The sequence below is a fragment of the Lycium barbarum genome, chromosome 9, assembly GCF_019175385.1.
Source record: "Lycium barbarum isolate Lr01 chromosome 9, ASM1917538v2, whole genome shotgun sequence".
NCBI classification, from domain to species: domain Eukaryota; kingdom Viridiplantae; phylum Streptophyta; class Magnoliopsida; order Solanales; family Solanaceae; genus Lycium; species Lycium barbarum.
In genome coordinates, this window is record NC_083345.1 from 120,414,495 (window position 1) to 120,429,102 (window position 14,608).

Here is a 14,608-nt window from a genome sequence, read left to right on the forward strand (position 1 = left end):
TGGTACTCCATCAACAATTCTTAAATCTTCATATGATTTCGTCCTCTAACATTAATTAACAACAATCTTAGATAATAGTGTTCACCATCTGTTGGATGACATGTTACAACACGTCCAATAGTATGCCCTTTTTTTCGGCGTGACCACTTCCTGTCCTTAGGCGATCACACAAAATATTCTAGAAATTCTTTATACAACAAATTAAGTTTTATAGCATCTGTGTTAGTTCTATTCATGTAAAAAAATTTAGTTAGCATGGTTAGCTTAATCATTGTTGTTTTTAAATGAAACATATTGTTGTCCCTCAAGATGAATTTGAAGGGAACATATACACTTGGTGACATTTCACTAATAGAGAAACCAAACAAGCGTCATGTAGCTTCCGGTGGTGATATCCATCTAGCAGGCTGGTATTCTTTTATTTCGTCAATTTCTAAGTTTTTCTCATTAGCATGTACAAAAAATGCAATTTTATCATGTCCTTTACAAATATATTTATATAGATACTTCACGACTTTAATGTCAGAGCATACTTCAACATTCATATGACAATTAAATTTTCCAAGCAAAAAAGGGTTGTATGGAACAACCCATGACTTATGTTCTTGACCATACTAGGTGGATGTTCTTCCCATTTGATCCGGGTGACACCTTGTGTGATTTGAGAGCACTATCCTGGGAGAGTCCTTCTTTGAAAAATGAGAGTGTCCTTGTTTGGACATTGTGCTACATGTCAAATAGAACCAATGTCGAGTTGTATACTTCGTATTTTGAATCCATTGGTTTTATTACTCTATCATTATGTCATGAACCTTGGAGGAATCAACTTCTTGATACCTCATGTGTGAAAATGTTAGTCATGATTGTCATAGATGTGTGGTTGTACCACAAGTTTGTTCATCCTTGGCATAAATATGTGATTGTTGCTTTGTGTGCTAACCCTCAACCCTTGAGGAGTATGTTTTCGTATGTCTTCCCTTGGGTTTTGCTAGGTTCGGATTCGAGGATGAATCCTTTTAAAGAAGAGGAGGATGATATGATCCTACTTGGCACACTTCACTTCAAAACATCCACCCAAGGCCAAGTCATAGAACTTCAAACTCTACAAACGGCGTGGATGACAAGGATGGCATGGAAGGCCTTTGAAGGCTCCTACAAGCCACATAAAATGGCGTATGATGTGTGGAAGGTAGCTTGAGCGAGGCTTGGAGAGGAATCTACTAGAAAGGAGGCCTAGAACTCAAAAGTGGCTAGAAGTGCAAAGGGGTAAAAATGCAAATGTGGCTAGACGTGCAAAGGAAGGGGCATAGATGCAAATGGTCACAATTGCAAGCTTTGAGGATTGGATGATGGCTATATATGCAAGACGGAGTCTTTTCGAATTCCAAATCAACATCTCAACTAGCCAAACAAGGCCCTTGCCTCATTAATGACATTTTTGTAAGAACTTAGTCTTCTTTAGTCTAGGAGTATAAATACTCGATTTAGACATTTCATTTACTATATTTTGATGATGAATATTTGAGAGATACTCATCTTTTGAGTGATAGATTGTTAGGTAGATTCTAGGGTTATTTTAGTCAATATGATGGTAGAATCCATTGTTGGTTTGTGAACCTTTTATTTCCAATGAATTTATGAAGATAGTTCATTTGTGGATTTCAAGTGAACTTCTTACCTTGATTCATATTGCTTCGGTTCTTGTGGATTCGAGTTCATATTAGAAGGATTTAGGTTTAATATACCTAGGTTTGTCTATAGAATTCTACCATTCAGGTCAAGTATTTAGCTCTATTTCTCATCCCTTTTCTTCGTATCCTTTAATTTTTCCGCGTTTGAATTGATTTGGCTTCATCCCTAAATCGATTCGTATCTTCCTTCACTATTATTTAGAAGCCTACCCCCAATCAAAAGACAAGATGTCAAAGCATCCAGGGATGGGCAATAAAGTTGGAATAAAATTATAGGAGACATCCTAGTAGAGAATGAAAAATGTTTATCTCATTTCTTTCATCTGCCTAAGCCTAAATTTTGATGGACAAAAGGTATCATGTACATAGTAGGAGGATGTGCATATTTGAGGTGTATGTATCAAGCCTAATAATTTTTAAGCCATTGAGCATGACATGCTAATAACAGCAAAATTGACACAAGAAAATGAATGGTAATGAGACGCCAAACAATGTTGGCTTTTATGCCCAAAAAGACAAAATATTCTCCATAGCATAGGTAAAATAGCTTTGGAGCAGTAAAAACATCACTAAAAGAAAGATTATTAATAAGGGCTCCGCAAATGAAAGTTTTTCTTTTATAAATTGAAAGGCTTCGCAAATGAAAGTTTTTCTTTTATAAATTGAAAATATACTTATATGAAATTTAATTATTACTAATAAAAATTATATTTCTTAATATCCATGCTCAGTTAAGGTTCTATAAAATCAAAAACAAATAAGATGAAACAATTTTTAACAATTCATGGGTAAGGAGAGATGTATATAACAAATAACCAAACCGATTGCTATCGAACAAACCTCATCTTCCAAAATACTCCAAAGAAAATCATATAAATCTGAAACACAAAACAATCTCCATAATAATTATCTAGTTCTTGATTAAACGCTGCGAATACCACGAGATATGAAGAAACACTCTCTAATTCTCAAGTGAAAGAAACACCAAATTTAACATCAAAACGTATTGAAAAACACCAACATATAACAGATGGCCAAGAAATAAAAAGGCAAACAGTAATTAGAGTTCATAGATCCTAAGTAAAATTTAGAAACAAATTAAAATCATACCAGAGGTACAAGAAAACACAAGATTAGGGTTCACCCATTTTGACATGTCTTTTTCAGCCTATTTTAGGGGAAAAAGAGAAGCAAATTCCCCTACTTTTAGTACAAGTTGAGGTGGTTCTTCCATCTACCCCTAATATCACCTCTGTTTCAGAAACCATTTACCAACACACACAAACACTCCAACTATTTCTTGATTTCAATGTATGAATTTAATATAGGATACAATGGAATTGATTAGGAGTGAAAGATATGAAGATGAAGAAGGTTGAATTATGATGGTGGTTGTCTACTCTCTAAGGTCGATTCCGATCCCTATTGTCTGGAAACATTAACTATTCCCCATATATGGAGAATCTCAACAGAAAAGAACTAAAATAAAATAGAAACAAAAGCAAAAGCCCTTTAATTGATCAGAAGACATTAAAAATGAGCAAAAGAAGATTTTACCTTGGCTTGAGATTGTGGAAGATGCTGATGGAAAACAAATGGAAACCCATGGAGGCTTTAAGAAAGTTGAGACCGACTTTATTTTTGGTGACTCATCTTATTGTACAGCAAAGGACAACACGTGCAAGACATTTATTGAATGAAATAAGAAGTGAAATTACAAATCTAACCCTGTGAGGACTACAAAAAATTCCTCATTCCCTCTTATATTAAGTAGTAGTATCATATTTTATATAAAGTATTAATTTAATACATATATACTACTTGTTAGAATAGGAATAGAATTTGTATATAGTATCCTACATGAAAAAGGATTAAGATGTAGTGTCTATAAATAGGGCTCAATGTAGTAATGTAGATACACAATTCAATAATATATTTTTCTCCCATAATTTCTCACATGGTATCAGAGCATTGGTAAGAAACATTCGGAGAAAAAAAAAATACCATCACAGTGCTATGCCTCAATCCCGGCGATAATTTGCATCACTTTCTTTTCGGTAGGTTTTGTGCAAAATCTAAAACCACCACAAGGTAGAGAACATCGACGACCAATCCCCTAAAATTTTCGACCGCCGGAACCCTAATCCGGTGCCGTCAGTTTTTTTTTTCCCGACAGCACTGCATTTTTCGACCACCTTTTAAAAAAAAAAAAAAATCCCAGTAAGGTTGCACAACAATTCTGACCCCAACCATATAATTTTCTTTAAGATCCAAAATTGTGGGTATTCCATTAAGCCCAAATCTGATATATTTGGTAATTTTGTTGTATGTTTTGTAATAAGGAAAAATATCCTTATGTTTTTTAATATAGAGTCTTAAGTAGTATTATTAGTTCATTTTCCCATAATAATTGAATTTGCAAATTTTCTCACACATTCGGGGAAAACAATATATCAAAGTATTTTTAAAACGTTTGAGAAAATGATAATCAAAGAAAAATTATTTGACATCCCAAATAGTAACACCTTCACATAATTTGAAACAAAAAAAGTACTACTCCCTCTGTCCCAATTTATGTGAAATACTTTCCTTTTTAGTTTGTAAAAAAAAAAATGATACATTCCTATATTTAGAAATAATTTAACTTTAAACTTTCCATTTACCCCTTAATGAAATGATTCACAATCACACAAATATTTATGACCACAATTTTCAAAAGTCTTCCTTTTTATGTTAAAAATTTCGTGCTTAGTTAAATTATATCACATAAATTGAGACGACAGGAGTAATTTTTCTATCTTAAATTTTGGGCAAATGTTAGGAGAGGTTTTGGCGGAAGCCTTGCCTTGCGAAATTCCTTCTTCTTTTGATTGAGCGGAGGTTTGAACTTAGAATCTTTTTGATCTTGAAGGATAAAAAAATTTAAAACCAAACAATTTGAGGGACAAATAGTAAAGAGCAGCGCGTTTGAAGGTCAAAAAAATGTATATTCACAGCTAACTTGGGCCACTATTTGTAACTGCTGCGGTCTTTATTACGTCAGGTGCCCCACTTATATTAGCAAAAAATTTCAGACATTCGGAAAAAAAGAATATTTATAAATTTGGGGAAACAGGGTTAGGTCTAAAAGGATGAGAGAGGTTGGTAAGCGAAAATTGGAAGAGGAAATTAGTGTGAAGAATAATGTGGAAACAGAAGAGTATGATTCTGATGATGATATGTATGCTGGTAACCAAAGGATGACCCGAGAAATGCGGGACGAGTATAATAGACAGATCGATGAGAGCGAGGTACGTTATTCCTATCCCAGGGTCCCAAGGTAGGGGTAATTGCGTAAAATAGACAGTTAGGGTTCAGGTACAACCAATGAAACTTGTGTACTTCTTCTGTAAATCAACTATCCACAGGTGTGAACTACACTAACTGCACTTGGTACAACCATTGCAAGCACCAGTCCATCTTTCTTACTCTATAGGTCCGAAAGTCATTCTGCTTCATTGTAATACAAGTATTAGTTATTCATTTATTAGTTATTCTATCTTCTAGCCTGCATAAAATAATACATAGGTTTGTACATGATTTATACTTGTATTAGTTATGCGAAAGAGAGAAACATGAATTAAACATTGTATTAGCAATGCTATTTTTTACGTGGAAAGACAAAAAACCCACCAAACGTTGTATAACTTATGGTATTGATGAGAGCAAGGTAGCTACCTACATTATTAGTATGATGCTTTTTATAGTTTTTGATTTATCTGTCTTGTTGGTTTATGCAATTAGGGTTTTGATATCACTTTGGATGTGGAATTGGGTGTGAGTATTGGAGCTCCAATTATTCCACACCGGAGGGGTAAAGAGCACGGCCCAAAGTTTGTTGAGATATCCTGCCTAGCCATTGATGCTTACAATTTACAGAATGTAAGTGCACTGACTTGTTCTTTTTTGGTTAGGGATAATAGCAGTTTTGGTCCTTCAGTTATTGGTAAATTCTAGTTTTGGTCCTTGTGATATATGACTCGACACATTTAACTTTCAATTATTAAAATGCGTGTTTTTGGTCCATTTGAGGAAGGAAATGTGTTATATTTGAACTATTTAGAAGTATACTGCCCTGAAATATGGTACATTACCATTTTCCAGAAAAAAAAAAACATAATGCCCTGAAATATGGAGGAACAATACAAGTTTACATAGCACATGGATAATTTTTTTTTTTGAACAGGACAGCACATGGATAATTAAACACAGAAGGTTTAATAATCCTGAAAATATGTGAATATTCATAAGCAAACGGATCAAAAGTGCATGTTTCAAGTAATTGGAGGTTAAATGAGCTTAGTCAAATCTTACAAGGACGGAAAGTAGAATCTACATATAATTGAGGGACCAAAAGCGCTATTAATCCTTTTGGTCATTAGAGAAAAAAAATTGTTGTCTGCCCTTGTAATTTGGGTTTCTTCTCTTTATTAGAATAAAAGATTCGAATTTGTCGAAAATGTGACTGTGAACACATCACTTGCTGCTGGATATTGGTGTTACAACACCTTTCGAGCCAGGGATTCTGATGCTCCCAACGCTGTAAAGACCTTTCAAGCATTGGGGTTCTGGGGAATTAGTGGAAAGAGAATTATTTCATTTTGCAGGCTTAAGAAAACATCCTGTGATGAAGGTAAATTTTTTAATTTTCGTAACTCTCCTTGTTACTTACATTGCTTATGCATGCCACATGCCTATGCTTAGTATAAACTTCCAATGTTTGTGCACTCTCAGGATTTCCTTGTCCCTTGTGGGGTATTTCTTGCGTTGGCGTGGATTTTTGGGTGGAGGGGTATATGGTTTTTCTAGCATACAAGTCATGGAGTTATGCCTATGCATGATACACAAAAATATAACTGCCCCAATCCTGAGGTCTGCGGTATCACTATCCATTTCACTCCATTGGACCCTTTATATTCCGTATGCCAACATTTATTGCTAATGTTTTAAAAATATTGTTGCTGCTATTGTGTGTCTGTTTCACCAAAAAGCTTTAAGCTCAAAACTACTGTTAGCCCCAACCAACATCATACACTGTCTCCATGTTGTTAAATGAGAGAAGGAATAATAAAAAAAAAAAGATGAATTCTGAGATCTGTAGTTATTTAGCAACAAGGATTTTGGCTAATTCACTTTTAAGGGCATACCTACCTTTTTGGTTGACTAAGGTTTATGATGAAAAAGAAGAGCGCCTTGTATACAAGGTGTTTGGATAGCAGAATGTGTCGAGAAAAGGTAGCTTTTCAGAAAGAGCATTGAGGTATCTAAATCATTAGAAATAGTTCATGTTTAGCGAAAAGTGTAAAAAGAAGTGGAGAAGTTCTTAATGTCCCTTTATGAGCCTTGTTTCCTTTCTTTTCAAATTGTTCTCATGAGAGTCAAAGGGGACAGTTCCTACGCGTCATTTCTCCTTCTCCTCCTAAACTGTTAGTTGAGGAGCATGTCCTTGACATTTTTAAAAATTGTCAATCCATTCCAATTCGAGGCAGTCCATATGGCATTCCTTAATCAAGACCTACTGGTGACTAGTTTAACAGCAAATGATAAACATCTTCATGATCTTTGGCTCATCAAAGTCTAACTTAAGTGAAATCATCCTTGTGGAGTTTCTTTTATCAGATCCCAAGCAACTGATGTTTTGGACTATTTTTGGAGGGTGTTTGGATTGGCTTATTTTAAGTACTTTTGGCTTTTAAGCTCTTTTCTATTTCTTTGGGAAAGATAAAAAGTGCTTTAAGCACTTACTTTTCGGCCAAAAAAGTACAAAAAATAAGCTAACAGCCAAAAGCGGGGTATTTCCAACTTATATGCTTTTGGCTTTTGGCTTATAAGCTATTTTTAAAAAGCCAATCCAAACACCCTCTTGATACTCTTGGTTTCACCTGACTTGGTGGATTAATTTATTTGGTTCGGTATTGGAGCACATAAAGGTATTTTGAAGTCTTTGATCTCTTCCACAATTTTGAAATCAAATGTATAGCCTGCTTTTACTATGGAGACGTGGGATTCTTGAAAATTCACGTGTGCATACAAATTCTGGGTGCAGTTGAGCATCATGTCTTTGACTGACGATGGCTCTTTTAGTTGTCTCTAATGATGGCAAGGACTTAACGGTGAAGAAAAGAAACCAATTCCTTTAAGAGCGGAAATAACAGAATGTGTGGCTTTTCTGTTCCCATCTCATTTTTTCTTTTTAGCGAGAAATGATTTTGAGCTCAATCAAATTCTCTTTTTCCAACCTAGCCAGTCTGAGGTTAACAATTTCAAAATTAGTATATGATTCAATGCAAGAGCTACTTGCATTAGTGATCCAAGTTACTGATGTGCTTTGATATTATTCAACTGCATATCTTTTGCTAAAAATTGAACTTCATTAAGATGTTAGTATTTGTAGAATCTGTGGCTACCACTCTTCATGACCTTCTATTTACTCTCAATGCTGTAGTTCATTATGCATATTGCCTGGTGTCCAGTTGAGTCAAGAATTAGAAACAAAAATGGTTGACTACATCATGTTATCATTGAAACTATACCAAAATAGAGAATTTGCTAAGATTAGTAAGCTTACGACCTCTGAAAAAACTTGGTTGACAAACATAGTTTATGGGACCCCAATGTAGCGGGTTGTCGAGCATTTAACAAACTCACACCATCCATTTCTTATGGAGAGCAATCCAACTCGTAGGATTTCCTTTTCCTCTTCCCATTCTTACTTCTGTAGGTTTCCTGGTAATAGGAATATCCTGTTCATTTTGCACGAGTTTGGTCTGCAAGATACTGCAGAAAGAATATTACAGATATTTCCCAGCTTAACTGCAGTAAAATAATGCAGAAGGATACTACAGAGATTTCCCAGCTTAACTGTAGAAACAAATACTGCATAGGAAATACAGCGTTATTTAACTTTGACGGAAGAAATAAATACAAAAGAATACTATGAAAAGTTTCCACCTTTACTGCAAACAAGGACCAGAAGAAGGTACTTTGTAGCCAGCCACAAATGCTTATCCGTGGTGGCTTCTATCAGGTTGCCACAAAAACTTTCCATGCCAAATAACTTAAAAAGTATTTTCATTTTTGGGGAACAAAAAATTAGCCTTAGTCTCAAATCATAGGTGGCGACTTTCCGGGTCCCCACTAAGTCTTTACTTCTCATGGAAGAAAGATACATCGCTACGAAAAACCCTTGATTTTGTGGCGACTTTGTGGGTTGCCACGAAAAGTCGTTACCAAAAGTCTGTTTTCTTGTAGTGATAAGTAGCGTACTTTGGCAAACTCTTTAGTAGAAGGGGGTTTTGTTTCACATCAAATAACGCTATACCTAAAACGTTCAACTCCCATACCGTTGCAATTTGTCTTTCTCGAGAGCAAGGTTTGCATTGTGCAGGTTAGAACTGCCAAATTGTTTTGTTTACAGACAATTTATGAGAAAATTGATGCTTTATTTGTTTGGGTCAGCCCTGCTTTGCTTTTCTCTGTTAGAATTAATAACACTTTATTTTGGCAGGTGATGAGTGCCCTCCTGATTCCAGTGTCGACGTGAAAGGTTGAAAGCTACATAATAAGCTTGTCATCTATTTAAGCTCGTCAGTCTAACTCTTGTAGTAATTGTTGAAAATGTAGTGTCATTTACTTGTGTTATTATTAAGACATGAAAAAAGTGTTGTGATGTATCTTCTACTCTCCTAGTTATTTTATTAAGTTATGATTCTAGTATGTTTGATGATGAAACTTTTATCAGAGTAACTTGGTGTTGAGGAATCCTTTGTAGTATGGTGTGTTGTTTCCCTTTTATATATGGTAGTGCACTATTTTGTTTAATTTTATCCTGGTCGGTTACGCTACTGCTGTTCTACGTGTTCGCTACATGAACTCTGCGATTGTGAGAGTCATCATCAGCTAATACCTCTGCGATCGCGAGGGCTCTCGCTCTTGATAGTTTTCAAGTTGGTTGGCGTTGCCATTTACTTCTCATTATGGAACATGCCCACTATCGTTTTCCTTCCAAACTTATACACTTTTCGTTTCATTTTGACATGTCACTGTTTGACTAGATAAATATGCTGTAGGTACATTTTTCTTGCTTTTATGTTCCTCTCAATCTACTTCTGCAATTTTCTTTTTTGATGTATTTTATTATTGTTATTACTTAGTTTACTACTCACACTGAACAATTTATGCGTCACTCTTTTTTTTTAAGTTTGTCACAAAAAAGAATGTTATACAAAATAATTTAATATGAAACTTTTCATTTTACTGTTATTGCTTGGGCCCAAGCTCATAATGTGATGTCGCAAAAAAGGTTTTATGAATAAGCGGATTGTTTGAATACCGATTTGGCTAGTGTTCATCATTGTTGGGGCTTGGTGAAATTACAACGCAATAGTAGTAGTATTGATTTAACATCAAGGTTTCTGAAATTTACTGTAAGGAAGTTTTTTGCATCCCTAATTCAAACTATCAGAATTGTGCTCGTGCTCCAATACGGGTACCGGATGAAAAATAAAATAAAGAATTGATTAGGTAAACATAATAATTTACAGAACCGATGATAAACACAACAAATCGCCATCGCCTGCGACATAACTCCAGGCCCCATTGACTCACATTTAAATCTTCTTTTAAATGAAACAAATATATTTTCCGGTGCAAATAAAGCATAGAACTCTTATCATTAAATGCTATAGAACTCTCTATCTCCCAATGTAGGGGTAAGGTTTGCGTACACTCTATCCTCCCCAGACCTCACTTTGTGGGATTTTACTGGATATGTTGTTGTTGTCGTCGTCGTCGTTGATATAGATTACAAACATCCAAAAACCAAGATTATTGTTTGAAAGAGTGTATAGTTAATGCACGAATTAATGCCTACTAGTATCAATATTAGCAAATGACCGCTTTTTTTTTTTTTTTTCTTTCTTACTCTTACAATTATGGACCTTTAACATAAATTGGGTAGTATGAAGACATTATTGTATTTACTTATTTGTATCTCTGCACCCTTTTTCTTTCTCTCCTCCTTATTTTTATTTGATCACTTAGGTAATTTAATAGTTTTAGAGCAATTATTTTGGTGATTCATATTGTTTTGGAAGTTTTAGAGTCTTAGCTGTAAGCGTTTGTTTATCTTTTTGTTGTACTAGACTGGAATAAAAAATAAAATGAAAGGAAAGAAGGCTCATATGGTAATTTTTTTGGAAGTTTCTAGGTGACAAGTAATTTAAGGTGCAATTCATTTGGACAAACATGTATTTCTTGTTTGAAATTTATTATTATAGTGCAATTGATTTGAGTTTAGCTTGTTTTGGGATTCTTTTATAGTTGTAAAATCTTCGTTTATTCTTCTTGTTGTAGGTAAAAGAGAGAACTTGGATGTGGGCAAAAGAACGGCAACATGGAGGAGAGAAAGTGATTTGAAGAGTTATAACTAGTGAGTATATAGTAGTATCACTAGGATATTTTTAATTGATGTCCATAATTTTAGAGTGCTAGTTGATGCGTTTTTTTTTTTGGTTAAAGTTGATGCTTTATTTGTATTTAAATTCAATAATACAGTTATCTCTAGATCGTGATTTAAAATTTGTGAAAATAGTTATAAAGGTTTCTACTAGTTTTTAGTGGATGTTATACTGTTGTCTACATTTTATATGTACTGAATTATCTTTGGTTCTTCTTAATATGTTATACTGTTGTCTCCATTTTATATATAATGAATTATCTTTGGTTCTTCTTAATCGCAAAGTGTAGATCTCGGTCTAATACTTCGAAAGAGCTTTTTATCAAGGCGTATATGGGCAGCATGATAGTTTCTCATCGAAAGAAAAAATGTTTTTTTTTGTATTTGCCACTTCATTGGTGTGTTTCAAAGTAATCCCTTTGAATCTACTTTCTTGACAAATATTATATGCTTTCTGTTTTTGTTTTATTTTTAATACAGTTTTAAAAGGAAGTACTAAAGAATTTAGCCAATAAGCTGGAAATAATTTTTAGCAAATACTGTTTTGATTTTCTGTAACAAACCAGAATTCTCAACAGAAGTATATATAATCAATGTAACAAATCAGAATTCTCAACAAAAACATTTACTCCTCTGATAGCCATATTACAACTAGAATACTCAAAATACTGAATAACAATGGAAAATACTGAAATCAAGTAACTAAGGATAGATATCAGAATGGAGATGAGAAGTTAAACTCTAATGAAGGGGATGAGAGAAACATACAGTGTTATATCCCGCATTTTGTGCCTTCGGATAATTCAAGACAATTGCAAGAAGTTAAGGACAAGGCTATATTTTGGTCTTGTTTAAGACACAAGTTGTTTATGAAAATTTTGAAGTGAAAATATTAAGAAAGGTTAGGGGTAAAAAGGGAAATTCGCAATATGACTCATGGAAATATGGAGGAAGGCTAAGGGCAAATTTAGAATTCGGAAAAAATAAATTTTCATGAAGTACAAAACAAAAAAAAAAAAAAAATGAGCTTGAAAATTAAAGGGGCCATTTGGCCGTCCAAATAAATGGGCCAAAACCCATATGGAAGCAAAATAAATAAGTCTAAAAGATGACTTATTGGTCATATTATTCATCTTATCACTTGGAAATTTCAAGAAACTTAGAGAAGCCAAGCAAAGGGGCCATTCGGCCATGTCCAAACAAGCAAGAACCTTGGAAAAAAAATTCATCAAAAATTATTTTCTTCTAGGTAAACAACCCATTGAAAGGTCCCTAGCAAAGTGAAGTGGTCATTGGAGCAAGTAAAATACCTATTCTTGCAAGTTACAATTCTAGCCAAGTGAGAAGTTAAGGGAAAAAGGTAAGGTTTAATCCTTTTCTTATATGTTATGGATGATTATGTATGTTGCAGTATGTAAAAGTGGATGAAATTCACAAAAATATGAATAAAGGTTGTGGCCGTGTATATGGGTGCTATGTAGAAATGATGAACCAATTATTTTATCTAGTGTTTTGGTTGTTGTTGCCATGAGTTCTATGATGAAAATGGAAGTTTAATGATTCTAGTGAAGCTGTAATGGTTGGAGAGTCGTTTGGAAGCTAATGTGATGTTAAAAATCATTTCTTATATTCATGGAAAATGATGTTGTTAGTGTGTAAATTGTTGGTATGGTTTATGAACTTGAAAGAAGGAAATGTGTCGTTATTGTTCTTGTTGAATTTGGAAGGTCTCGGGTGAAGTAGTATGTTAATTGGGTTGTTTTGAATGTTATGTGAATTGTTTGAAGTATTTTTTAATCATGTTAGAAAGATTTCGGATTAATACTTGAATGTGGGATCATTGGTGTTAGTTGGATTATATGTGATTGAGTTGAATATAAATGAAATGCCGTTGAATTGTGTGACGAAGGTTACTAATGTTAGAATATATTTTGGATTGATTGTTGAAGTTGTTAGTATGATTGTTGGTATTGTTGTTGATAATTTGGCCGAGTTGAATTCTCGGATTGTTGTTGATAAAATTGGCCGAGTTAGATTCTCGGGGATGGTGTATTTACAGGGGAAATGCTGCCGAAATTTCGGCAGATCATAAGTGAATTTATTTGAGAACTAAGGCAAGTGTATGACGACGAATCTAATAATTGTGTGACTCTTTTGAATGTAGACTAGCAAGCTTGGATAAATAAGCGTAGCTAATAGGACGTGGAGCAGGTATGTTAAGGCTCGTCCCTTTCTTTCAAAGGCATGATTCCGATGTTATGATTTCATAATTGTTTCTATACCTTCCTTGTTCTCGAAAGTTAGATGTTATGATTCCAAGGCATGATTCCCTTCCCGGTAACTCGTAAATGTCTTTCCCAAAGTGTCCGTATTCCACCAAACAGAGGTTTATGATTTTGTAAGATCTTATGACAATAACGATGAATATGTTTTACAATGACGTTGATGATGTCAAGGATGAGAATGTTTCTATGATTTCATGTTTATAGGTACTTGGTATGATTATTGCTTTGATTTTCCAAAAATAGCTTCCGAAACGTTCATAGAAGGTTCTGTACTTCAAACGCTCATAACTTTCTTATACTAAGTCGGATTGACCCAAAACTTGTTTCTGAGCCTTCAAGTGTCGATTTATGTACGTACCCATTGAGTCTTAAAAATTTGTTCTATGTGCATATGTATATGAAGCAACGCCTTTTGAGATTTATGATCTTATTCTATGTTCTCTTAACGCTGTTACTCGTTGCTAGTCTCATCTTATAATAATTGCTCCTTCAAAGTGAGACAAAGTCATGATGATTATTCCATAATGTAATCGGAGGTTACCGACCTTACGTCACTCCGATGGAGTTATAGCTTTTGATTGGGCTCTTATGCATGCTTAAGTTGTGATGATTACACCGCGCCTATACGGCCGGGCAGCACCGCTAAGGCTGGCAGCTTATGGATGATTACACCGCGCCTATACGGCCGGGCAGCACCGCTAAGGCGGGCGGCTTATGGATAATAACACCGTGTCTATATGGCACGGGCAGCACCACTAGTGGGCGGCGTGAGATGATTACCCCGGACACGGGAGGCCCGGACGCGGGCTAATGATGTTATTTGACTCAGACAGTTTATGTATGTATGAAAGTAAAAGTGGGCATGCATGATTCCGCCTTAAGAGGCAAGCAGTTTCAGTCATACCTTTTCTTTTATCTACCATATTTTCTTATTATGTTGTTGTTCATGTTCTGTCCATATTATCATATTATTATTCATGCCTTACATACTCAGTACATTACTCGTACTGACGTTCCTTCTTGTGGACGCTGTGTTTCATGCCACGCAGGTAAGCAGGTAGACGGGTTCGATTCCTAGAAGCTCCACCAGCGGTACATTGCGAGCGCTCCAGTTGTTCCGGAGCTCCAGTTTATTG

General features: G+C 34.8%; 1 protein-coding gene across 2 annotated transcripts; it reads left to right on the forward strand.

The window, feature by feature from the left end:
- The first annotated feature begins 4,672 nt into the window (after positions 1 to 4,672).
- LOC132609700 (uncharacterized) lies at positions 4,673 to 9,491 on the forward strand. Of its 2 annotated transcripts, XM_060323809.1 has the most exons (5): positions 4,673 to 4,981; positions 5,475 to 5,612; positions 6,165 to 6,363; positions 6,465 to 6,602; positions 9,238 to 9,491. In XM_060323809.1, exons 1-4 carry the CDS (start codon positions 4,823 to 4,825, stop codon positions 6,569 to 6,571), a joined length of 603 nt encoding a protein of 200 aa, XP_060179792.1. In that variant the 5' UTR covers positions 4,673 to 4,822; the 3' UTR covers positions 6,572 to 6,602; positions 9,238 to 9,491. The 2 variants fall into 2 exon arrangements, with proteins under 2 accessions (XP_060179792.1, XP_060179793.1); XM_060323810.1 differs by lacking the exon at positions 6,465 to 6,602 and having other exon boundaries at positions 4,688 to 4,981.
- The last annotated feature ends 5,117 nt before the right edge of the window (positions 9,492 to 14,608 follow it).